General features: G+C 46.0%; 2 protein-coding genes across 2 annotated transcripts in view; one reads left to right on the plus strand and one right to left on the minus strand.

Moving 5' to 3' along the window:
- Positions 1–26,797, plus strand: part of ST6GAL1 (ST6 beta-galactoside alpha-2,6-sialyltransferase 1) — a 136,847-nt gene that overhangs the window by 14,090 nt on the left and 95,960 nt on the right. The window contains exon 2 of the mRNA XM_047788580.1: positions 14,368–14,481. The gene's annotated coding sequence lies outside the window, so the exon portion shown is untranslated. The remainder of the gene's footprint in view (positions 1–14,367; positions 14,482–26,797) is intronic.
- LOC125131830 (AP-3 complex subunit sigma-1-like) lies at positions 6,973–7,634 on the minus strand. Its single transcript, XM_047788590.1, has one exon. It carries the CDS (start codon positions 7,552–7,554, stop codon positions 6,973–6,975), a length of 582 nt encoding a protein of 193 aa, XP_047644546.1. The 5' UTR covers positions 7,555–7,634.

Consider the following 26,797-nt stretch of genomic DNA (forward strand, 5'->3'; position numbering starts at 1 on the left):
CTGGTTGCTGGGAAAGTCTGGGTGGGAGAGTAGAGTCGGGATGGGATGGCTGTCATGGCTTGATGATTTATACGGGGCAAGGGAGGGTGTTTCAGACATGCCAGGCTGCAGGAAGGAATGTTTGTGCTGCCAGGCGAGCAGGCCCCTGCCACGTCTGTCTGGTAGAGGCTCGTGGTCTGGAAAAGGGACAGCCGTCAGGGAATTAGGAGCAGTCTTTATCCTCTAGAAGTACTGATGAAGACATGGCAGGGTCTTGGCCCCAGAGAAACAGTGCTCTGGTCCAACACATCAGGGTGGACTGGCAGCCAGCCCTGGACACCCAGCTAGAGTGGCCCAAGGTGACTTACATCTATTCTAGGAAGGATCAGCATTGTTCCAAGGTCTGGGCTGAGGCCTGGCAGGCTCCTGGGGGTCCAAAAGCCCTGCTGTGTGAGTACTGGGGGGTGTGGGTGTGTGTGGGGGGCAGGGGGTGTGCCCAAGGGCTGGAGGTGGTGGTGGTTTTAGAGAGAGCCAAGCTGGTCATTACTGCAATCCGTTCTTTCCTCACCCACTGGTCTCTGCTCTGCCCAGACAGGCCTTTCAGCTCAGCCTCAGTGCTGGAGGAGTCCCTCAAATTAATGGCACCCGAAGCCAAGAGAAGACCTTTTATCTGCCACACTGTACTTACGGTATTCTGTGCAGCCAGCTACATTACACAATGTTTCCTAGACAGCAGGGACACTGACCAGGTTCTCTGCATAGCGCCCCTCCCGTCGGAGGCCTGCTGGACTGAGCTCAGCTCTGCCCCATCCTGCCTCTGAGGCCAGGGTGTGGGTCAGCCACCAGTGAGCATGCGCAGGTGCTCTGGCTGAGGCCAAGGTGTGAGAACTCATCAGGGACGTTACCCCAGCCCCAACTGGGGAGCACCCCTGTGCTGCGATGGGCTTTTCTGCCCCAGTGCACTGTCCTTTTTCTACTTGTCACTTCTGGCTTTGGGAGTGAGAGATAAGCTGCATACGATGAAATGGGGAGTGTTCTCTGGGCTTATCTGTGGGGCTGAGCTCTGGCGTGGAGTCAAGTTTGGAACCTTGCTCAGAAACCAGGGTCAAAGGAGTGTGTCCTACAGGAGAGATGAGGGGCAGGCAGTGAGGGAGCTCTGACAAAAGCAGTTAGGCTGAATCATCCTGTATCTGAGCAGATGTTGCTGGCCCAGGGCCGGAGCTGGGGGTGGTTAATGATGATGTTAGGAATAAATCTCCAGAAGATGCTTCCTGCCAGAGGGCTTGTGGCAGTTCCTTTTTTGCTCTACACAATGAACAGCTTATTCTGGCCTGTACATTTGGAGGAGAGGAAATAACAGGTAGGGAGGAGATGGATGAAAGCTGCCTCCCAGGGAAATGCTTCTGGGCTGAGAGTCCCACCCTTGCTTTCCCAGCCAATCATCAGGGGCAGTGGGGGAGGGGCTCGTGGTGGGAGGTCTGGGCTGGGAGGCAACTCCATCACTATCTGTAGGGTCACCTTTCTCAGCAAGCCCTGATGTTGGGGAAAAAAAATCATAGGCTTTGCAGTTGGACAGGCTTGGGTTTAATTCCGGATGTGCCACTTCTCAGCTGTGTGATCTTGGGAATTTCTCTGACCCTCAGTTTTTCATTGTAAACGGTGTTAATCATTCCTATCTCATGGCCTTGGTATGAGTACCATGTAGTGCTTAGTGTAGTGCAGCCTGTGATGAGTGATGAGTAAATGGTAGCTGTTTTTTTTTAACATGGCAGCACTTGTTAATGGTTATTCTCAGTTACTCGTCCCTGAATGGGCCAGACACTCTGCTAGGCACTCTGCTACAGCTATGAGGATACATGAGACCAGTTTCTCCCTGGAGGAGCCTCCATCTAGCAGGATAGACAAGCCTGTGGGATCAGGGACCAGATGCACAGGGGTTGCACAATGTGCTACGGGAGCAGGAAGCAGGGGTGGGGTCAGGGAAGAAGGAGTGAGACCCCAGCAGGAGGAGTTTGCTGGGTAATTAGAATGTTCTCCCCAGAAGAACAGCAGCAGATAGAAGGAGGTTCACAGCTGGAATGTGGCGGTAGGTCCACCCATAGGTGGGGGAGAGGTGCTGACAGTTGAGGCTCCCCCAGCAGGCGAGCCCCCAGGGCTTCTGCCCTCTGCTGGTGCTCCAGCCCATGCAGTTGGGCTCAGGGTAGTCTGCAGTCTTTTTCCATGAGGTGAACGTGTATGGGGACTCAGCCAGCTTGGACCAGGGCGGAGAGTGTTGAGGTGGCACTTAAGCATCACAGAGATCTCTCCAGACTCAGGGCTATGATAAAGGGTAGACTTCCCTGGAGGAGCAGAACACACCAGATGGAAATTGCAAACATGGAACCTCCTAAAACACAGGCTCTGGGAGGCATGGACTGGAGAGGGTTTCATGAAACACTGGCACAAAACTGTTGTTATCCACACTGGGGACACTGGGAGGGTAAGTTGGGGGGGGGTGTGACCTGTGATTTCTGCAGTTGTCAGGAAGCCTGGTGACCCCAAGTGCTGTGTTCAATGTCAGTGTCACAGAGAAATAACCAGAGGGGACCTTGAGATTCAAGGATATACATTTGTGGTTTTTGTTATTTGTAAATGACTTCAAAACATTAGGTTATACAGTAATGGGATGAACCATTTGGATGATATAAAAACTAAATTATATTTGCCACAAGCATGGTTTTTGTCACTTAGCTGGTATTATAATAAACATAGCAGCTTTAATTTACTGAACTCACACCGCCATCCTGACTGATCCCACTTTAATTCGTGACCATGACCCTTAAGTGAACATTGGTGTGGTCAGGTCATCTTGCTCTGTTCCCTTTGTCTAGTGGTTCTCAACTCTGGCTGCCATTAGTATTACTTGGGGAAGATTATGGAAAATACTGCTGCCTGAATTCCACCCCAAACTAAGGAAAACTAAATTTTTGTGGGGGTGATCTGGGCATCAGTGTCCTTTTTGAAAGCTCTGCATTCATTCCGATGGGCAGCCTTGATGGAGAACCACTGCCATTCTCTCTAATCGCCATCACTGTTTGGCACCTTTTTCTTTCACTTTACACCCTTAACACCTCCTCTCCCATCCTTATTCTCAGTGGAGAAACTTATTTCCCACTTACTTGAGAAAATGATGGCAGAGGAGAGCCTTCACACCTTTCCACCACCCAATCTATGCCCATATGTCTTACTTTCTGCCTGTTGCTGTGGATGATGAATTATTCCTGCTCACTGACCCCTCCACTTGAGCATCGCCCCCTCTTCTCTTCCTTAGTTAAGGATATGACTCCAGCAGTTCTCCCTTCTCTCTCTCTTTCCTTCCTTCCTTCCTTATTTTCCTTTTTATGCTCATACCTGTGACATATGGAAGTTCCTGGGGTAGGGGTCCAACAGGAGCTGCATCTGTGACCTATGCTGCAGTTTGCAGCAACGCCGGATCCTTAACCTACTAAGCGAGGCCAGAGATCAAACCTGCATCCTCACAGACACTATGTTGGGTTTTTAACCTGCTGAGCCACAACCGAAACTCCCTCCCTTCTCTTTCTGATGTTCCTCTCTTTATAGACCATCCACCTTTCTTACTTGCCCACCCCCACCCCAACATTTCTCTATCCACAGTGGTTGTTTCTCCCACTGAAACACACACACACACACACACCCTCTCTTGACTGCATTTGCCCCTCCAGTTACTGCCTCTTTTTCTGCTCCTTGAAAGAGTCATCTGTGGTTGCTCCCTGTGGTTCCTCTTCTCTCGTTTTCATTTAAACCCATTCTAACTAGTGTTTTGCCTCCATCACTCCACAAAAACTACAAAAACTATACCTGTCAGATCTACCAGTGACCTGGGGTTGCTAAATCCAGTGGTCAAATCTCAGTCCTCATCTTGACTTGTCAGTAGCATTTCATGTAGTTGATGACTCTTTACCCCGCCCTCTGACTCGTCCCCCCAGAAGAGGTTTCTTCTCTTGGGTCTGGAACATCACTCTCTTTAGTTTTCCTCTTCTGTCACTGGCTTCCCCTTCTCAGTTTCTTGTGCCGGCTCATCTTCACGTGTCCAAGTTGGAGCACCCCAAGGGGTGGACTTGGCCTCTTCTCTGTCCCCTCACTCCTGGGGATCTTCTACCACCCAAGTGCTGACAACTCTCAATTGATAACTCCATCCAGACCTTTGCCCTGACTGCCACTCATATTCAACCATCTACTCAACAAGGCTCCTTACAAGTCTAACAGACACCTGAGTGATGACAAGTCCATGGCTGCTTTTCTGTCTCAAACAGCCTTCCCTGCTTCAGTAAAAGGCAGTTCCATCCTTGCAGTTGCTAGGGCTTAAAACACTGGAGTCGCCCCTGACTCCATTTCCCTCATGCTGCATCCAGCCTGTCGGCAATCCACTCCAGCCATACTTGCACAATACGTCAAGAAACTGACTGCTTATTTGATCCACCAAATTCACACACGTCCAAGACAGTCATTCTCTACTTCTAATTTTGGGAACAGCTTCAGAACTGGGTTGCCAGAGGAATTGTCTCATTTTTCCATTTAAAACCAAAAAAGGCTTCCCGTTTGACTTTGCAAAGTCCAAGTTCTTAGAAGGGCCTCCAGGCTTCCACATGAGTCCTCCTTCAGGTCCTCCCAGACTTCATTTCCTACTTTTTTCTACATCTTAATTCTGCTTCACTTCACTGACCTTGCTCCTTAAACATAAGGCACGTTTTAACCTCAGAGTCTGGGTACTTGCTGTTCCCTCTAGTTGGAGCATTCTTCCGTCCTATATTCCCATTGTTTTCTCCATCTCTTCCTTGAGGCACTATTTAAATGTTAGCATCTTAGAAAAGTCATTCTGTTCACCTTACATAAGATCGTAGTCTGGTGCCCCCCTCCTCAGCCATCATGCCTGGCTTTCTTTCTCTCTAATCCTGCTTTGTGGTTCTTCTCTAGCATAGATGGTCATCTGACTTATTTATATTGTGTCCCTTCTCACTAGGAATTTGTTTTTTATGAGGCAGGGGCTTCATCTCTTTTGTTCATGACTATTTCCCTAGGACCTAGAGCAAAGCCTTAGGAATGATAGGCAGAATATATAATTGCTGGCTGAATGTAACTGAATCCATATGACAACACTTCAAAATTAGTGGGAATAACCCATAATTTATAGATGAGGAAATTGAGGCTCAGAGAGGTTAAGTAACTTTTTCAAAGTAGCACAGCTTGGTAGCGTAGAGACTCAAATCTTCTAAGCGACTCTGTCATCAGACTGTCTCCCTGTTGAGTTTGGCCTTCCCCCAACATCTGCAGCTCAACTTGCCTCATTTTTTCCACATCTCATTGCAAGCAGGCAGCCCCACAGAGTGACAAAATCCCTGTGAAAATGCCCCAAATGTGTCTGGAGGTGTAGGAGGTGTATAGGAAATGCATACACAATCCTTTATTTGCAATTCCCAAACTTCCAGATCTGTGAAAACTGCATTTTATTCTTAACCCATTTGGTGGCAAAACGTGATCCCGACTAACGTGAGGCTATTTATAAATCCTTGTTTAACCTACTTAGTTAAAATATTTATTTGTTTTGCTGCAGAAACATTAATCCATATAATCATGGAGAGTTGCCCTGACTGCTGCAGGTGTTATATAATATATGGTTTAGGCAACATACCGTTTTTCTAAAATATAAAAAATTCTGAATTCTGACGCTTATCAGGCCCCATAGATTCCTGATATGTGGTTGTGAACCCATGTTAATGCTTTCCTAAAGCATTTGAAACTGTGCCTAAAAAAAAAAAATTTTTTTTCCTAGTAACTATAATTTCTTTAAGAATCTTTCCAGGAACAGACTCAATTTTAAGATCTGATTAAGATCAAGCACAGTGAGCCAAGCTGAGGAGGGCATGCATGAGATGCCATTCTAAAATAGAGGGAATGAATAAGAGTCTACATACTGAACAGTGAGACCACCCCTTCTCACCCCCCTTTTTTGTTGGTTCCCACAGTGCTGGCAAGCTTTGGTTATGAGACTTCCCTAGTCATGAGCTTAGAGAAGCCTCTCCGGTTAAATTTAATAGCCCGAGAGAAAAAGCGGTTCTTTTTTTTTTTTTTTAACAGTGATAAAATTTACTTTGTTGAGTCAGAGGGTCATAAAAATTATTGCTAAAGTAGATATTAGGCAAATTGAAATGTACTCTAGAAGTCAGTTACCCTGGAGTTTATTTAAACTAAGAGAAAAGGGTGATAATGTTTTCATGCAACACATACTTGGTTCTTTAAATAGCAGATGTGACAAATAACAGAAAGAATTAAGGAATGCTGCACTTGCGATCCATACAAAACACCAACATTTTGGGTTGTACATAACTTAAAGAACTGTCTCAAATGCTTTCCAAAATAGGAGTTCCCGTTGTGGCGCAGTGAATCCGACTAGGAACCATGAGGTTGCAGGTTCGATCCCTGGCCTTGCTCAGTGGGTGGAGGATCTGGCATTGCCATGAGCTGTGGTGTAGGTCACAGATGCGGCTCAGATCCCGCGTTGCTGTGGCTGTGGCGTAGGCTGGCAGCCGCAGCTCCAATTAGACCCCTAGCCTTGGAACCTCCATATGCTGCGGGAGAGGCCCTAGAAAAGGCAGAAAGACCAAAAAAAAAAAAAAAAAAACTGTAGTAGTAAATACATAGAGGCATGCCTTAGATGGCCATAGGAATGCAGTTTAGAAAAGAAAGAAAAAAAAATCACACTTGGAACTACATTGAAAGAAAAAAATCACACTCGGAATTTCTTCAGAATCACTGAGCAAGAAAAGCAACGTTGAGCTTCTGTACAGATTTTACATAACTTCTATACAGTACCTTGACTTAAATCCAAGAGCAAAAGTTAAGACTCATCTCCTCTGTTTTTGGTAAACAACTGCATAGTAAACTTAGATAACTTTTTCCCCCTGGATTTTACCTGGGAGTGGCCTTTTAAATTTTTTATTTAAAAGAGGACAGGTTTGGCACTTTTATACTGATGTCAGCAGTGTTAATATTTCTTGGGGTCTCAGGAAGGTTCATATTCTTTACAGCTGATACAGCACAGGCTGGAGCTCCTGCTAAGCCAGCCCCAGATTTCTCCAGTTTATTTTGTGCATCAATTTGGGTAACAATCTCATCCATATTGGCCTCCAATACCTTTCCTCCCATCACCATATCTGCAAGAATATTGTGAAGCTTATCTACGTGGAAAATTAAATCCAATTCACAGATGTTTTCAAAACACTTCTCTAATGTTTCCACAAATACTTGAATTAGATCTAAAATGCCAAGTTCAGTTTGGGAAGAGTCCACATGGAAGACAAAATATAATGTTGCATAATGTCTATAAATCAGTTTGTTGTCAGATCCTCCAATTAATAATCCCCCTTCTAGGAAATTACAAACATTCTCATCTCTCTTAGATACCAAATGGAATGTCTCCCTGATGATTTGTTGTTGTGTATCTCTGCTGTAGGGCTGGTAGAACTTGGGGAGCTGCTGCCTCCCCTGGTTATTAAAGATGAGCATCACCTTGATCATGGCTGAGCTGGGCCCACTGGGTGGGAGTTGGGGGCCAGGGCAGGGGAGGGCATGTGAGGCTCACCTCGGGATCTCACTGGCTATCCTTCCCCACTGGCCCCCTGCCACACATGCACACGTGCCGATATTTGCAGTTCTTTAAATAAAATGGACAGATTATTCTCAATCCCCCACTGGTAAGATCTACCAGTCCAGTAGTCCTTACACATGGAGCTTCTAGTCAACTTTTTAATGTCTTGCTTTATTTAAAAAGACAGCTCAGGAGAAAGTTTGAACCATGAACAACAGAAACCAAGAGACAAATAACAAGACATGTAACAATAACAACAACATAAAAAGAAGCTCATGAGAAACAGAGCTTCTCTGCTCATGCAGAAAGCAGAAGAAAACGTCACAAAAATGATTATGAGTATCAGAGAGGTAAGTGAAGTGATCCCATTAATAAAACAAAGGCAATGTACAATAACAGGAACATTTGGGATTTCCCGTCGTGGCTCAGTGGTTAATGAATCTGACTAGCAACCATGAGGTTCTGGGTTCGATCCCTGGCCTTGCTCAGTGGGTTAAGGATCCGGCGTTGCCGTGAGCTGTGGTGTAGGTTGCAGATGTGGCTTGGATCCCTAGTTGCTGTGGCTGTGGTGTAGGCTGGCGGCTACAGCTCTGATTAGACCCCTAGCGTGGGAACCTCCATATGCCGCGGGAGCAGCCCTCAAATGCAAAAAGACAAAAAAATAAAAAAATAAAAATAAAATAAAAATGTAAGATTAAAAAAAAAAGGAACATTTGGAGAATAAGAAAGAACTCTTGGAAATTAAAAATATGATGGCAGAAATAAATGACTCAGGAGAGGGTTTGGAATATAAAGTTGAAGAAATTTTTTTGGAAGTCAAACAGAAGAAGGCTATGAAGTGAAAAATAAGAAAGGATCGTTTTAAGAAGTTCGACATCTGAATAGGGGACTTACACAGAGAATAGAGACAATGGAAGGGACAAATCATCAAAGAAACCATGGGAAAAAAATTCCCAGAACTAAAGACACAAACTTTTAGATTGAAAAGCTCATGTGAGTGCCCAGGGCTATGACTGAAAAAGGACTGGTATCAAAGCGTATTATTGTGGGGAAAAGAAAAAAGAAGAAGGGAGTTCCGTTGTGGCTCAGCAGAAATGAATGCAACTAGGAACCATGAGGATGCAGGTTCCCTGGCCTTGCTCAGTGGGTTAAGGATCCAGCATTGCTGTGATCTGTGGTGTAGGCTGGCAGCTGTAGTGCTGATTTGACCCCTAGCCTGGGAAATTCCATATGTCGAAAAAAAAAAAAAAAGAGAAAGAAGAAGGAGAAGAAGAAGAAAAACCTGTAGGCACAGTAAAATAAAAGCAAAAACAAAACCAACCCCAAACTGGTTACATACAAGAATAGAAATCTGATTCTGTGCTAGAAGCTAGTAGAAGAGAATGAAGTCATGCCTTTAAAATTCTGAGATGAATTTATTTCCAACTGAGAATTTATATCCAGATGAACTATTAATCAAATGTAAGGGTGGAAGAATGGTATTTTCAGACATGAGAAGTCTCAATTATTTTACCTCCCCTTCTGAGCATCCTTTCCAGGAAGCTACTATGGATATGTTCCTCCAAAATTAGGGAGTAAACTAAGACGGAAGGAATGGATTCTTCCTTTAAGCTTTGAGAGCAACCAGCTCAGGATGGAATAGGAGGACAGAAGTTTCCTAAGGGAAGAGCTTCAAGAAATTAAAAGCAATGCAAAACAAAACAAAACAATTGTTGAAAAGTTGAGGGCTGAATTAGTGATAGGTACATAGGAAATTAGCAAATTAAGAAAAGAAGCAATAGAGGACTCTAGCAATGACAACTAAGGAATGTACACAAAAGGAATTAAGCATAACATGCCACATGCTCCATGTCTCAGCTGTGAACAGTAATTTATATGGTCATAATAATGTGACTTCTAGTGCTGCCTTGATAAAAAATGGTAAAAAGCTATTAGGAGAATGGGAAAAAGAAGAATGTGGGGTGTGATAAATGGAAGTTAAATCCTCATATTCTGTAATAGGAGCTCAGTGGATAATATCTAACATTGAAAAAAAACAGAAGCATAAGAGCACACTCTTCAGACACTCAGATGTAACTCCAGAAATAGATAAAAGAGCCGAAAGTCGGTACATTTGAGCAGCAGAAATCAGGGGCATGTAGGGGTGGAGTCAGGTTCTGAAATTGTCTATGCAGAGGGCTTAGTGTCTCCTACATCGAGACAGGCGCCTGAAATGAGCACAGTCAAAATGGATTGATTGGAGTTCCCTGGTGGCCTAGTGGTTAAGGATGTGGCATTGTAACTGCTATGGCTCTGATTTCGTCCCTGACCCCAAAACTTTCCCATGACATGGGTGAGGCCAAAAAAAAAAAAAATGTAGAGATTGTTTGCTGTAGAGAATAAATTAAGCACACAGTTGATGTTCTGAGCAGGAGCACCCTCCTTTAGGTAATTTGCATATGGCAGTTGCAGAAGAACTTCCCTTTTCTGGCTCTCTGAAAATAACATCTTAGGCCATTTCTCTTTTTGTCAGAACCCGTGTGTTCCATGCTCGACTCATCTTTAATTTCAGCTCTTTTGTTGAATGAGCTCGGCCTAGCTCTCTCCGAAGGCTGGAGAGGAGGCAGGCCAGTGTGTGGAATTTGGGGTTAGTCACTCACCGGCTCTGGGCGTAGGCTGCTGAAGCTCTGTTTCCTCATTTGAAAATGGAGAAATGTTCCTTGCCTCATAGGAGTGTGTGGGGAGTAAACTGAATAATTTAGTATATAAAGTGGCACAGTTTTTGCTAAAAAATTTTACATTAAAAAAAAAAAACCAAACAAACAAGGAATACTGGTTAACCCTTAGTCTAGGACAAGAACCCTGTAATGTTGGGGCCTGGCCTCCCATATGAACCATCCAGAAGGCATAAGAGCTCTGGGAGGGAGATGGTGAGGCAGGAAGAATCCAGGAAAGCCCTGATTTTTAGCAGAAATTCTTTTCTTTTTTTTGGGGGGGGGTGCACCTGTGGTGGCATATGGAGGTTACCAAGCAAGGGGTCCAATTGGAGCTACAGCTGTCAGCCTGCACTACAACCACAGCCATGCCAGATCTGAGCCGCGTCTGCAACCTACACCACAACTCATGGCAACGCTGGATCCTTAACCAACTGAGCAAGGCCAGGGAGTGAACCTGCACCTCATGGATACCAGTGGGATTCATAACCTGCTGAACCACAGCAGGGACTCCCCAGAAGAAATTCTTACTGTATTTTGGGTACAGCCTCTTCTGGTTGGACTGTAGGGCTCAGGAAACTTGTAGAGACCCAGATCTTGGTCTGTTTTCTGCCCAAGGATCCATAAAAGCTCTTACGTTACTTAGCTTCCACGTCCAAACACAAGTGCCCACATCCCAGATTACATGGAACAATGGATCTGGGGTTAACAGGATTATTTTACACCCCAAGGCTCCTGTGTGCCTAGTGGCGATTGTTTATTTAAGCCAGGGGACCTGGGGCCAGGACCCTAACTCTATGACAGGCTCACCTAATCTCTGGCTCAAAACTGAGCACTTTAGTACTGATCTTGCTAGGGGAAAGCTTCCGTGCTGGGGTGTGAAGTTCTCAGGGTGTATGTTCTTGGCTCCTTTTATGAACTTCTTTGGTTCTGGGTGGGATCTCTAAACACTGGCTCCGGTCCGGGGTCAGAGCCTCACACAGTGTACCTGGGAAGGAACTGTTCACTGGAGGCATGAGGGAGTTCATGAGGTCAAGAGTCTCTTCCTTAGAGTTATGTTTGGAGGCTTTCGGGTCTGACTGAGCTCAGAGGAGGACGAGGATTGGCGGGGGAGCTGCCAGGGGCTGTGAAGTGTTGGGACAATGTAGGCAGGAGTGATGGCAGGGAGAGAGCAAGCAAAGGACAGGCCCTGACTATGAGGAAGGAGAAATTCTGGCTGGGGGAAAGTAGCCAAGCTATGTCTGGATGTCAACCAGTGACCCTTGTGTGGTAGAAGGGAGGTCAGGAAGCAGAAGACATGCAGGTCCCAGTGCTGTTGTGCATTAGATGAGTGCTGTGGAGTTCCCGTTGTGGCTTGGCGGGAACAAACCTGACTAGCATCCATGAGGACACAGGTTGATCCCCGGCCTTGCTCAGTGGGTTGAGGATCTGGCATTGCCACAATCTGTCTTCTTGGGAGAAATGTCTATTTAGGTCTTTTGCCCATTTCTTGATTGGGTTGTTTGTTTTTTGTTTTTGAGTTGTACAAGCTGTTTGGAAAGTAAGTCAGTCGCATTGTTTGCAAATATTTTCTCTCATTTCGTAGATTGTCTTTTTGCTTTGTTTATGGTTTCCTTTGCTGTGAAAAATCTTATAAGTTTGATTAGGTCCCATTTGTTTATTTTTGCTTTTCTTTCTATTGCCCTGGCACACTGACCTAAGAAAGCATTGCTACAATTTATGTCAGAGAATGTTTTGCCTGTTTTCTCTTCTAGGAGTTTTATGGTCTCAATGTCTTATATTTAAGTCTTGAAGCCATTTTGAATTTGTTTTTGCATATGTTGTGAGGGTGTGGGCTAACTTCATTGATTACTTGCAGCTGTCCAGGTTTCCCAGCACCACTTGCTGAAGAGAGTTTTTCTCCATTGCATAATGAGTTGCTTTTAAGCCAAAGTTCCACCTTTTGTCCCTCAAGTGAGGCCCAAATGTGTGAGTGGATGGGGTCATGGCAGGGTAGGCAGGTTGACTGACTTGCCTACTTGAGTAATATGGGAGGTTTGCAAGCCATCTTCCAAAGGATTAAAAAAGCGCTAATGGGCCCCTGCATTTCCTCATTAGTTTGCAGATTTCTGTGGCTGGAGTGCATAGTGCATGGCGTGCAGTTGCAGAGAGGTTGGTCAGTTGGGAAGGGGCCTGAGACTTGGCTCCCCAGGGTCTTTGCCTGGGTCACAGGGCCACAGAAAGCCACTCAATCTATTTAGGCAGATTACTTGGTGAATTATCCATTTCTCACTGAAGGTTTGGCCTGGAGCGAAAGACAGGTTACCAGAGACTGGCTAGCGAGAGACGGAGAGTGGAGGGCTTCCCCCTATTGAGGAGGCAGGTGGGTCAGCAGCCCCACCCTGTGGGCACATTGGTCCTGCTCCCTGGGGAAGGTTCCCAGGTAAGCCACCAGCTCAGCTGTGTTTGCAGGTAGAGACCTCTTCCTGGCCTTGCCCGCTGTCCCCACTGTGACTCTGGCTCCCACCCAGTGTTGGCATTAATTATAGACAGCAGCAAAATGCCCAGATGCCTAAGTGACTTTTTATTTTTCCACCTCACCTGATGCCTTTGTTGTTTACTCTTTTCTGCCCTGAACCTTGGTGAGACCTTGCCACTTCCACCTCCTCAAACGGCTTGCTTCAGCTTCAGTTTCATCTGATGTCAGTTCCCCTCAGTGTCTGTGTTCTCATAGGATGGCTCTTGTTTCTCAGCATCTCAGGGTATCTTTTTCCTGGACATCATCCTTCTGTGTTATAACTTTTTCTCTGTTTCTCAGTGTATTTCTCACTTTTTTCCCTCTTTATCAATTCTTACTCATGCACCTCCTCCCCAAGCTTGATCAGGGAAGCTTATTTTCTCACCATAGATCTTGTCTTAGCTTTGGGCTAGGCTGAGTGTAAGTGTGAAACATGAAAACCCAGACTCCCAGACTCATTTCCGCTAGAAATGTTATATATGGTGAGCAGAGGTGTGGGTGAGAGAGGGACTGGGGGAGGAGAAGAGTGTTAGGTGGATGGGCACAGTTTTCCATTGCTGGGAATTTATCCAGAACGTCCTGGAGGTACCTTGCCAAGACTCTTCAAAAGCCTGAGAAATTTGGAAACTCTTTGACCATACAATTTGACTTCTAAGAGTGTGTCTTAAGGAAATAACCATGGTTTTCCCTCCAAAGATTTAGACTTAAGTACTCTTTGTAATTTGCAAAAAAAGTTCAGGATGACTTAATTGGCCAGCCTTTGGGGACAGGGGCATATATTTAGCCATGAAAATGATGCTGCAGAAGACTACTAAAGCATGTCTAGTTTTATGGGATCTTTGTAAAAAATCTGGATAACAAAATAAAACCAGGAAGGCTGTGTTATCTATAGTCATCTTGGGTGGAGAAGAGTGGGTGGTTTTTTTTTCCCTTCTTTTGAAAGTTATATTTTCTGAAGTTTCTAGAGTAACATGCATTTCTTTGGCACCAGGAAAAACCATTACTTTAAAAAACAAACACTATCCACCCAGAAGACAATAATAATAATATATAGGTTGAAAATTTAGGTTTAGTTAAAAATGCTCCCCAAATAAATTAGAAATTGAATTCACATTTGTAACATTATAAAAAAATTACTATAGGTCAAAGGGAGACTGAGAGCAAGTTGGATGTAGTTGTTGATTGAAATCAGTTGTCCACAAGCCTTAGCTAAATACAAGATTTAGGGCCAGAACTGCTGCTTTTCTTATTCTTGCTTTTCTTACCAATAATAGCAAGTAGCACAAGGATTAAGTGATTGCAGTACAGTTTGCTTTGCTTAATCTGCAGCTCACTCTGAAATTGCTCAGCCTCGGAAGGGGTAGGTCTGGGTGAACAGATGGCCAGGTTGAGCTCTGGCAAGGAGCTGGAGCTCTGGAAGGGGTCCTGAAGTGGCAGGAGTGACCGGGGCCAGGAGTGGGAGGAGCAAGGGTGTTTACCCCCCTGTATGTATTAACATATGTGCCTGCATTGCTCAGCTGCCAACTTTGCTTTGTTTTTTTTCCCCCCTGCAGGCAGAGTAGAGTGAATTGTGCAGAGACCTGCAGAGAGCAGCCCAGAGAGCAGCAGTGGCGTCTTGGACCACAGCTGAAATGAATTGGCCTACTTGAGCCCGCCCAAGCCCTGGGGTAAGTCCTCTGTCCCAGCGCTGAGGTGCTGAGGTAAGAAACCTTGAATCCCAGCTTGGGGCCAGAGAGCACAGAATGCCTCTGGTTGTCTGGTTGTCGGGTTTTCGGGGGGTGGAAATCTCTCCGTGCTCAGGAAAGAAGGGGCAGTTGTTTCTGGTTCAAACCATCTGCTTCCGCCTCAGCCCAATCAGAGGCAAGGTCACTTGGTGGCCAAAGAGGCTTTGATTTTTCAGAGCAGGTCTTTTGGAATACTAACAGGAAGTTGTATTTTCTCAATTGCTGGTGAAATTTGAACTCCAAAGAGGATGAATTTATCCTCCAGTTAAGACTGCTCAAGATTCAGATGAATGCTTTACCTGTTGGTGCACCTGCTCTGTTCTGCAAGGAAAGTCGAGCTTTTAGGAAACACCCATACATATTCTCTCTCTTCTCACCAAGGAAGACAGTGACAGAAATTATGTAGTGAGGTTATTGCAAAACATTCCACTAAGCTCACTAAAAACTGACTTTAATTACCTTGATATGTTCTGATTATAAAAGTAAAATGTGCTCATAGGACATTTGCAAAAATACTGATGAGGAGGAAAAGAAAACACACCTGAAATCCTACCCCTGTTAACAGTCTTTTAGGTAGTTTTCATCAAAGTTAGTCTTTAAGCCTCCACAGCCTGTTGACTCTTCCTGCATGGAGGTAGAGAGGGGAGGCGGAAAAACACTCAGGTAGGGGCCAAGAGAACTTGCCTGTAGTCTAGGCTTTCCAGAGCTGATTTTTAAATGTGCAGGAATTTTGCAAACTGGTTGTTGAAAATTGTTGGCAGCAATTGTTGAAATTGGCCATGATGGGAAAAATTGACGCCATAGAAATTAGCAGATGCTTACAAACCAGGGCTTTTTTGTTTTGGAGATTCAGACTACCAGCACCCCACTGGTTTCAGAGCTTGCTCTACCTGCAGCAAAAGGGCTGGGAGGCGTGAGATAAGTCACTTCACTTGTGCATCCCTCCGCTTCTTCTCCTATGGACTGTAGGTGCTCAATAGCATTAGCTGAATAAATGAATAAGACTGAGATATCTGTTTTTGTTATCCCATAAGGCGGGGGTCCCATTAGCATGAAATGTTTTGCATATTGGGATTTCCCTGTCTGTGGGGGGAGGGGGTTTTATTGATTGGTAAGCCTCTGGTTGATGGACAGAGAGAAGTTGGCTGGCGTTCCCCCTTTTTGGCTCTTACTTCCTGGGGAATCTGTGAATTACTGACACCCTTTCATAAGGGCAGATGAAAACACTCCATTTACTGACCGGCATCTGGGGCAAATTTCCTTCCTGGAAAAATCAAGAAGTCAGAGGAGTGTGAAAAGGAAGCCCCAGCACTGCTGGATGTGAGAGCCAGCTTTCCACTCCCAAGCTCTGATGGGGTGGTTAAGGAGTAGGGGCACTTCCTGCCAAATGTGAATTTTAAACAAAATCCTCTTTCTTCAGGGCCCTGCTGTCAGCAGATTAGAGCTAATTAAATTAGCATAATGGAGCCCCAGCCTCTGCCCTCTGCTTTCTGAACCTTCTGGCTCCTTCTCCCCACCTCCTTTATGTGTCCTGAAGGAAGGGAGGGGGAGAAGGCAGGCCACTGGTTACATAGCTGTTTGCTGGGTAGAATTGTAGTTTGGAAAATTGTAACAGTGGAAAGGACCATAGAGGCTTTCTGGTCCCACACTCTTACTTTAAGAAGCCAGGTCAGGAGTTCCCATTGTGGCTTAGTGGTAACGGATCCCACTAGCATCCATGAGGGCTCAGGTATGATCCCTGGCCTTGCTCAGCGGGTTAAGGGTCTGAAGGTGTTGCCGTGAGCTGTGACGTAGGTCGCAGATGCGGTTGCTGTGGCTGTGACTGTGGCATAGAGCAATGTCCCCTAGAGGGAATTTCCACATGCTGTGGGTGCAGCTCTGAGAAAAAGAAAAGAAGCCAGGTCACATGGCTGGTGGTTACTGGTGCCTGAGGTGAAGCTTGTGCTCCAGGGGAGGGAAGGACACAGGCTGGTGAGATGGGCACTGCTCCTGAGGCGACCTGCTCACTGAACCCTGGGACTGGCAAGGGGACATGGGGGTGTTCTCCAGCCCAGCTTACCACCTCACCTCCTTAGCCCTGCCCCTGCATCTGCAGGGACCCCAGCCACAGACTTTAGGACCTGCCCCTCTGGTTCACTTGGGGTTAGGTCTCCTTCCTCATCAGAGGCTTGGCTTTCTAGGTCAGTGAAAGAGCTGGGGGGATCTTGGCTGAGGATGTTTAGGTCCACAGATGAGGAAGGAAAGGAAAAGGCATTGGTTGAGTTCCAGGCATTGTGCTTGAACTCTCTCTCCCTGATCTCACTTAATTCCCCAATGACCCAACAAGGCGGGTCCTTTTTTATTATTATTTTTTTAAGGTAGGTATTACTATCCCCATATGGCAGATGTGGAAATTGAGTCTCAGAGGTAAAAGAGACTTACATGCATAAGCTTCCACAATTCATAAGCTACAGGGATGTAAAACTCAGCCTGTCTGTGCCCTCCGTAGCTTCTCAGTGTTAGTGAGGGCTCTTGACAGCAAGTAAAGGGCGGCCGTACCCAAATCCATTTCCAGCAAGCCTGGTCCTTTCCCTCCAGAAACATCCTTCCATCACTGAGGCCGTGTGAACATCTGCAGCTCAAAGTGCCTGGACCTTTACAAAAGGCTGCACTGTTCCTTTTAAATCCCAAGGGCTGTTCCTTGTGCAGTAAGAGCATCAGAGCGGGGAGGGGGGGCTTCCGTAGAGTCCTTTAGTGCCCTCACTGGCTCGACACCCCAGGCGGTGGAGAAGATGCTCGTGACCTCAGGCCTCCCAGACAGTGAGAAGGGGGCCTCTCTTAGCCTCCGCACTCAGCCTTCTTTCCAGGGGAAAGAGTTCGGCTATGTTTAAGTAAGAGATTATTCCTTTGGTGAGAGGGATTTACTTCAGTTTTATAGATGTTTACTGAAAGCCTAGTGTGTACCTGGCCAAATATCCTGGCCTGTTGGGGCAAGAGATTTGGGGCAAGAGATTTAGGCGCAGCCTTGGGGCTACGGATGTGACAAGGGACAAGGGGAGGGGCTGCCAACATCAAGACTGTGTGACATACTGCTCAGCTCCAACCTCTTTTGCGAGGATTCTAAAGGGAAATACTGTGTCTCACTGTGTGTCCCAGGGGTCCCAGAGCCCTGAAAACTGGGGAATAAAGCAGCAAATGGTGGGTTAGGGTCTTTGGAAGATCCTTGAAAGGGGGTAGGAGTGGTGGGAGGAGCAATGTGGGCAGGTGAAATGTGACGGGTGTTTGTAGAGCTGGCATTGATGGGGCATTTTGTAGATTATTAAGAATCCTCTTTCTCTGTGGAGCCTGATCAGCTTCAGAAGGCGGAAAAGCCCACCTCAGCAGGGCATGCAGAATGTGAATCTAGGCTGAGAGAGTTCCTGGGAGAGCTGATTGGTGGGCCTCTGAGTCTTAAGTCTGAGGGAAAGGAGACGCAGAAAGGGGAAGAGCCTTGTCTGTGACAGAAGTGGAACTGGCGTCTGTTCTTCTGAATGTCTGGTGGGGGCTTTCACACCAAAACCCTCTGGCTGCAGAGGGAAGAGTGTTCTGGGGAGGGGGTGCAGCCCACTCTCTGCTTTAGCCTGTCTGGCCTAGTACCTGTGATGGGCTGGGTCTGGCTGTTGAAGGGACGTGTGGCAGTTTCAGCCGGAAGGGGTGGGTGTTGTTTCAGTGCTGCCAGAGATCTCTTGGTATCCCAGTGATGGCAGCCTTTTACCTTCCTCTTTCAGTCCCGCCTAGATGTCTTACACAGGCCAAGGGCCGTCGCCTATGGCTTCATGCTAGAAAGCTACTGTTGTGGGAAGGCATCACAGTGCAGACAAAAATGCCCCAGCTTTGAAGACATCTGATCTGAGTTTGAGCCTGGCTTGACCAGAGCTGTACCACTACCTAGGCTTTCTGACTCAGTTTCCTCATATGTAAAATGGGCTGAATAATACCTACCTTGAATGAGGATTCATAATTATTTATATACTGTTCTTCCCACCAAGTAGATGCCTATTAAATGGTACCCATCATTTTTTTTTTCATGCAACTCTATTGAGGTATAATTGGCAGATGAAAAACTGCATACATTTAAATTGTACAACTTGATGAGCTTTGAGATACATGCACAATGATGAAATGCTCTGCACAAGTCAAATTCATGAACATAACCATTATCCCCCAAAGTTTCTTCCTTCACCAAATCTCTCCCTCTCTGTGTTCTGCCTCCCATCCCTAGGCAATCACTTCATTGCTTTAGATTGGTTTGCCTTTTCTAGAACTTTAGATAAATAGCATAATACAGCATATGCTTTTCTTATACTTAGCGTCGTGATTTTGATATTCATCCACATCTGTGTATCAATAGATCATTCCTTTATGCTGAATAGTGTCCCATTGCATCAAAATACCATGATTATTTATTCATTCATCTGTTGACAGAGTTTTGAAGTTGTTCCCAATCTTGGACTGTTAGAATAGAGCCACTATGTATATTTTTGCAGCAATGTGGATGGACCTAGATGCTATCATAGTAAGTGAAATAAGTCCGGAAGAGAAAGACAAACACCATATGATATCACTAATATGTGGAATCTAAAAAAATGATAGAAACTTATTTACAAAACAGAAATAGACTCACAAACACAGAAAACAAACTTATGATTACCAAAGGGGAAAGGGTATGGGGAGAGATAAATTAGGAGTTTGGGATTAGCAGATATAGGCTACTATATAAAAAATAGATAACAAGGACCTACTCTATAGCACAGGGAACTATATTCAATATCTTGCAATTATCTCCAATAGAAAAGAATCTGTAAAAGAATATATATGTAATATATGTAATATATGTTACGTATATATATAAAACTGAATCACTTTGCTATACACTTGAAACTAATACAACATTGTAAATCAACTAAACTATACTTCAATAAAAAGTTGTTTGTTTTGGAAAAAAAATAAAACCACTATAAGCATTTGTGAAAAAATGCTTATGGGTGCATATGCATTCTTTTTGGGTGAATACCTAGGAGTAGAATGGTAGGTATATGTTTAACTTCTTAAGAAGCTGCCCAACTTTTTTCTGGAGAGGTTGTACCAGTTTGTATTCCCAGCAGCAGCACATGAGCGTTCCAAGTGCTTCACTTCCTTGTCAACACTTGGTGTGGTCAGTCTTTTTAATTTTAGCTATTCTAATGGGTGACATCTCATGGATTTATTTGCATTTCCCTAAAGATGAATGATGCTGACCATCTTTTCATGTGCTTACTTGGCATCTGCAAAACTCCAATGAAATGTCTGTTCAGATCTTTGGTCCATTAAAAAAAAATTGGAAAATTGGACTGTCCTTTTTTTTTTTTTTTTTGGCCACACCTGCAGCATGTGAAAGTTCCCTGGGCAGGAACTGAACCCACACCATGGCAGCAACCCTAGCTGCTACAGTGACAACAGTGGATCCTTAACCCAGTGTGCTACAAGGGAACTCCTGGATCGTCTTATGATTGGATTGCAAAGATTCTTTATCTATTTTACAGACAAGTTTTTATTGGAGAGTTTGCAAATATATTTTCCAATTCTGAGGCTTGCATGTGGTGGTGGGAGACAATAACACATCAACTGATAATTATAGTTCAGCTCAGTTAAGTGCTATGCACTGGAAGTACAAAGGAAGACAGTAATCTTAGGATGGGAAGTACAGAAAGCTTCCTGGAGGTGAAGGCATGTGAATTGGATCTTAAAGGCAATCATTAAGTTAGGTGGGGGAAGGGCAGTTTAGGTAGAAATGTGCTGGTGCAAAGGCACAAAGAGAGAATGTCATGGCACATGCCAAATTCCAAGTCATTTGGTTGATGCCCTGGGAGAAGGATGTGGGCTGGAATCCCAGATGCCCTCTTACTGGCTGTGAACCTCTTTTATTTATTTATCTTTAACTTTTATTTTGCAAGAATTATAAATTCAAGGAGAGTTACAAAGATAGTATAGAGAGGTCTGGTGTATCCATCACTGAGTTCCTCCCACTGGTTTCATTATCGAAACCAGGAATCTGAGGTTGGTACAACATGTATAGAATTCTATGTCGTTTTCTCACGTTTTAATTAGGGGAGCCACCATGCCATCAGGTATAGACCTATTCCATCACCACAGAGTCTCCATCACACCACCCATTCATCGTCACACCAACCTCGCCCTTTCTCCCTTTTCTCATCCCTATAATTTTGTCATTTTGAGAATGCTCTGTAAATAGAGTCATACGACATGCAAACTTTCGGCTTGTTTTCACTCCCTCTAATGCAGTTCAGGTCCATCTAGGTTGTTGACTGTACTAATGGTTTGCCCTTTTTTACTGCTGAGAGGTATTCCATGGTATGGATATACCACACTTTGACTCTTGATCTATTGAAGGACATTTTGGTTGTTTCTAGTTTTTGACTATTACAAATAAAGCTGCTACAAACAATTTTTTTGGGGGGGGGTCTTTTTAGGGCGGCACCCATGACATGCAGAAGTTCCCAGGCTAGGGGTCTAATCAGAGCTGCAGCTGCCGGTCTGCACCACAGTTCACAGCAATGCAGGATCCTTAACCCACTGAGTGGGGCTGGGGATTGGACCCTTGTCCTCATGGATACTAGTCAGGTTTGTTACTGCTCAGCCATGATGGCAACTCTGTGTGCAGGTTTTTGTGTGAACATAAAATTTTGTTTTTTCAGGACAAGTACAATGACTAAGTTGTATGGCAAGTGTATCTTTCATTTTTAACGAGCTGCCAAACGATTTTCTAGAGTGACTGTACCGTTTTCCATTCCTACCAGCACTGTAGGAGAGGGCCACTTTTTCCACCTCCTCACCGGTGTTTTGGGGTGTCCTATTTTAAGTTTGGCTGTGTGGTAGTGGTATCTCATTGTGGTCTTCAGTTGTATTTCTCTAAGGATGAGTTGTGTGACTCAGCCTTTCTGCTCTCTGGTCAGCTCTGTGAATCTAGACCCTAGCCTGGACTTTTTAAGAGGGAAAAGCAAAAGGACCTAGTGCTGACAGCCCCCTCCCACCATTTCTGGGGCTGCCCAAAAGTCGGACTCCCCTTGTTTTTGGATCCAGTTAGCAGGTTACAGGATCTTTTTTCACTGTCCTGGGTGGCTCTAGGAAAGTGATATTTTATAGAACTGAGTATTTTTCCAGGGAGGGTGTTCCCCCCTCCAACAGATGCGCGAATAATCTCTAAGTGTTGATTTTTTACTGGGCTGTAGGGTAAGTTCTCCTCTACCCTATCCTTCTTTGGTCTCTATGTGCCAGCACCTGTGCTTACTGGCAGCTGAGATGATTCTTTTTTTTTTTTTTTTTTTTGCTTTTTAGGGCTGCATTCACAGCATATGGAGGTTCCTAGGCTAGGAGTCAGATCAGAGCTATGCCTGCTAGCCTATACCACAGCCACAGCAACATCATATCTGAGCCACATCTTCTACCTACACCACAACTCACAGCAATGCCGGATCCTTAACCCACTGAGTGAGGCCAGGGATCAAACCCGCAACCTCATGGTTCCTAGTCAGATTCGTTTCCGCTGTGCCATGACAGAAACTCCCAGGATGATTCTTCTTGGTGTTTAGAAGTCTGAGGTACCAAGGGAAGCTGCCATGGCTTCAGGCCCTGCCTATGCTCAGGATTCTCTCTCTCTTTTTTTTTTTTTTTCACTTACAGATGTAGAGGCAGCTTTAATGTGCTGCAAAAATAATAATGGCAGCTAAGAACTATATACGGCTTAATTAGGTACCAGGTGCAATGTGCTTTATGTATATTTATTCATTTAATCCCCACAACAACCCTAAGAGTTAAGTACTATTAATCTCTCCATTTTATAAAAGCAGAGACTGAAGCACAGAGGCCTCACAGCTAGCAAGTGGCTGAATAAGCTGGTATTTGAATTCAGACAGTCTGACACCCAGGAGCCTCCTCTTACTCACTATGCTATACTGAGCTAGGTGGGTAAAACCTGGAGTAGTTCATGTCCTGCTGTGTGAACTTGAAGGGCCTTGGGCTCTCCCCTGAGGAGCCTGTGGGAGGAGGAGGAGGAGAGCTCGCTATGGGCATTTTCCGGGGCATTGGCACTTTGTGATGTGCAGTTGGGAGATGGTGTAGGTAGGAAGTGCTTTCTCAGGGGGAATGGGGAATTCTTGTGCTAGGCATGAGCTGTCCAGGTGGGAGCGGGGCTCAGACTCTGAAGGCACAGTCCTGTTCCCTGAGCCTGCTGGGTACTCAGGATGGGTCCACACACGCCGTGGAAGGAGGCTGGAGGAGAATGCCTCGGAGGCCCTGACCTTGGGGGACATCACGTGACTGCATGGGCTCCTAGACTCTCAAGCACCTGCCTGTGCAGTAGTCACCTTGACCGTGCACTCTAGGGACCCTCCCTCCCACCCCACCCACCAGGGATACCTGGGGTAGACCGAGGGCTTTCTAGCCTGATAGATCTGCATTTCAGGTGCAGAGCCTCAGTTTCCTCACCTGTACACAGGGCACTAACAATTCCTAGGGTGTAGACTGGGAGGGCTCAGTAGGGGTGGTATAGTGAGTTGTCCTAAAGAATGCTGGTTCCCTGTCCCCCTCCAGGGGTCCTTAACAATCGTGAACACCCGGCTGCATGGCAGTGTGGCACTGAAAGAAAACAGACCGTGTGTGTACCTTGTCCCACTTCAGTCAAAGAAGAGTGTCCATCCACTCATTCAGCATCCAATCAACTTGAAGAACGAGACCTACAGTGTGCTCGCTTCTATACCAGGCACCGTGAGCACCAGAGCTACAGTCCTTGATCTCGTGCAGCATGGGGTCTACAGAGAGAGACAGATATGAATTATATGACACAACTGAGTGTAAACCCATGGATTGGGGGATTGCTATGAAGGAAGTTCTCTGGTCTTGTATGAGTGAACCACATTCTGAGGTCGGATGATGCTTCCTCAGGGATGTGATTCTGGCTTGGAGTCTGATTCCTTAGCCTTTGATCTACTGCCAGAGGCCCATGTGGAGCATTCTGCAGAATCAGTTCACTTTCTGCTGCATCCTGACTATAGATTGACCCGACCTCTGGCTGCCCTGGTGCTCTCTCCACCCAACAGACCTGGCTGTTCCGTGAGGTTTCCCAAACCTGACCACTCACAGCTGCTCCTGACCCTGTGGGGACCAAGACTGAACTCAGAGCCACACCTCACGAGGCTGGTCATCTTTTTTTGTAGTTTCTTTACTTTTGAATTTGCTCAAGACTCAGTCAACTTATTACTCAGGGCATACAATGAGCTTTCATGGCTGTGCTATTCATCATATAGATCTTTAAAGAAAAACTTTATCGAGGTATGATCTGTATTCTGTGGAATTAACTTACTTTATGTGTAAATTCAGGGATTTTTAGAAAATTTGCTGAGTCGTGCGCCCATCACCAAAATCCAGGTTTAGAACATTTTCATCATTGCTTGGGTCATCTTCAAATGGAAAAAGCGGAGTTCCCATAGTGGCTCAGTGGTTAATGAATCCAACTAGGAACACTGAGGTTTTGGGTTCGATCCCTGGCCTTGCTCAGTGGGTTAAGGATCCAGCATTGCTGTGAGCTGTGATGTAGTTCGCAGACGTGGATCCCGTGTTGCTGTGGCTCTGGCGTAGGCCGGCGGCTACAGCTCCGATTTGACCCCTAGCCTGGGAACTGCCATATGCCAAGGGTGCAGGCCTTGAAAAGACAAAAAAAAAAAAAAAAAGGAAAAGGCAAGAAATGATTTTTCATGGAAATAGTTTCATCGTTCTTTTTTTGCGGAATTAATTCTGGGCTCCCCAGCAGGAGACTCTCATTAATTAATTCAATTAGTATTTGCTGAGAGCCTGCTGGAGCCCACAGTTGGGCTAGGTGCAAAAGGGAATAAAGAGATAACAAAGTGGAGAAGGCAGCTTCCCTGTGGCTGACAAGCTTCCTGCTGGAGATGCCCTGGTAAATGTAACCTACCTGCAGGTTACAGGTTACCTGTGGCCGGTGCAGGACAGGAGATTGTTTTCTACCTTGTGGCTCCTAATTGATGAGGCAAGGGCCTTGTTTTGCAATACTTGCTATTGCGCTGAAATTCCTGTTCAGACAGAAAGAGGAACAGGAATCTAGCATCTGCGAATAGCGCTGTTTTGGCAAGCCTGGGCGGACGATCTGGGAAGAGAGAAGATTGTGTGTGTTGTTTACGGTGTGAAGATTGGACAGGTGGGATTGGGGTGAGGTGGACCAAAGGAGGAAAGGGGTGCAGGCAAAGTCAGGGAGGGGTGACTCATCAGGTGGCTTACAGCTTAGGGGCACATCTGCGTATAGTGGGGTGTTGCCCGAAGGCTTGGATGCTAGACTGAGGAATTTGGATTTGGTGACGCAAACAGGGAAGATGCTATTTTAAGTTTCTGAGGAGGGGCGTGATTATTCAGAGCTGGGCTTGGGGGATTAATCTCTCATGAGCTGAGACAGGAAGTGGGCACAGGTTAGGAGGCTATCGTGAGCATCCTAATTCTCAGTGATGTGGATCTGATGTGGGCAGGGTCAGTGGGGCAAGGAAAGAAGAATTAAATGGGTAGGGGAGAAATCTCTCTCTCCCAGCCTCTTCTCTGGGGGTCCATACCTGCCTCGCCCTTCTGCCCCTTGCATTCCAACTACCCCTCAGATTCCTCCTGTCCCAAAGCCAGACTCAACAGCCCCTCCACATCATGCTTTCCCCTTGCCTGGCATGCTTTTCTCTCCTCTCCACTTCTCTCCCTGAACCACCCCTCTTGACCAGGAGGAAGGAGAGGAGCTAGAAAGAAGTGTGACATTGTTCTCATTGGAAGGCAGTGCCCTAGAAGGTGGTGGCAAGAGATTTCCAGGGAGGGAGGTGCCCCGTGCTAAAGAGGTGAGTGAGCACGGGTGCAGAAGAAGGGCTGGGAACTCAGGGCTGGTACCTACCTGAGGCAAGGGAGCTGTCTCGGATGCAACATTTAAGGAGGCACATGGGTGCCAAGCCTATACTGGCCCAGCCCGGAAAGCGAGTATCTTGGGTTCGCTTTCTGGAGAGAACTGGTAACGTGGAGGATGCCAGTGACTTTGGAGAAAACATGAGCTTTCAAAAAGTTTAAGGACTGAGTATGGAACTGTTTCTTCCCTAGAAAGCTTCCTGAAGCTGATGGGAAACCCCGCCCCCACCCTGCCCCAAGACAGCCCCTCAGGGTCTCCACGGACCCTCTAGAGTTCCTGAAGCACTGTGTGAAGACACTGATTAAATCTGTTCTCCCCACCCCCACCCCACCCCGCCGTTTAGCAGATAATTCTGAGACCCAGAGAAGTTGTGACTTGTCCAAAGCCACACGGGGAGGGGGGAGCTTAGGGGTCTTGCTTCGCTTACCTTTATCACCTTCAGTCACTGTACTTTCTTTTCATTGTTCCTCCTGATCTCCTCCCTCCTTCAACTATGAGAACTGACAACCTTGACACTCAAAGACTTGCTTGTACTGGAAGACGGAGGTCTGATTCCGAGAAGGCCGTTTCTAGAGTGCCTGCTGCCTACTGAGCGGTCTTTGAGGGGCTTTCTGTTTGTTATTTCATTATGAGAAGTACTTGTCATTGTTCCATCTTCCTGATGGGAAGACTGAGGCTCAGAGAGGACAAGGGTCCTGCTTAGGTTTGCTGCTGGATCCGAAGACCCTGTTCTTCCACCACCACTTCTGTCAATCATACGCCTGAGTGCCTTGAGGCCGGCTGCTGGTTTGGGTGCAGATACAGTACGAAGGAGACAAAAGTCCTGCTGAAACCTACTCTGCTTGTCCCCCTGCTTGTGAGGGGTCTGGCCTGCCCTGCCTCAGGTCTTCTGAGTTACCGGTGGTGGCCACTGCATTTGAGGACCCTTGCTGAGATGACATCCATGGCTGAATGCATGCCTCAGCCCGCGTGTCCCACAGGCCTGTTTGTGCCTCTGGGTCTCTGACACATTCCACTGAAACCACTCACAGGCAACATACGCAGTTTGTTCTGCAAGGAATATGGTTTCCTCTACGTTTCTTAGCTTTTTATCACCAGCTGTTTCCTTTTGGCCACCACCCCTGAGCAGAACTCTGACCCAGCCCCATGATTTAGCCCTGATAAAAGCAAGTTATTTTGGCTTCCTCTGTCCTCAGCCCCCGTGAGAATTTGGACTCAGTGTTTTCACTTGTCACTTTAGACTGTTTGCCAGAGTTTGTGGAAAAAGGCGTGTATTATTAATGCCTTTGCCGGGAACGG

This window comes from Phacochoerus africanus, chromosome 1, assembly GCF_016906955.1.
Source record: "Phacochoerus africanus isolate WHEZ1 chromosome 1, ROS_Pafr_v1, whole genome shotgun sequence".
NCBI classification, from domain to species: Eukaryota; Metazoa; Chordata; class Mammalia; order Artiodactyla; family Suidae; genus Phacochoerus; species Phacochoerus africanus.

What these genes read in the sequence shown, in the direction of transcription:
- LOC125131830 (XM_047788590.1), bottom strand. Translation starts at nt 7,554, where the DNA reads ATGATCAAGGTGATGCTCATCTTTAATAACCAGGGGAGGCAGCAGCTC.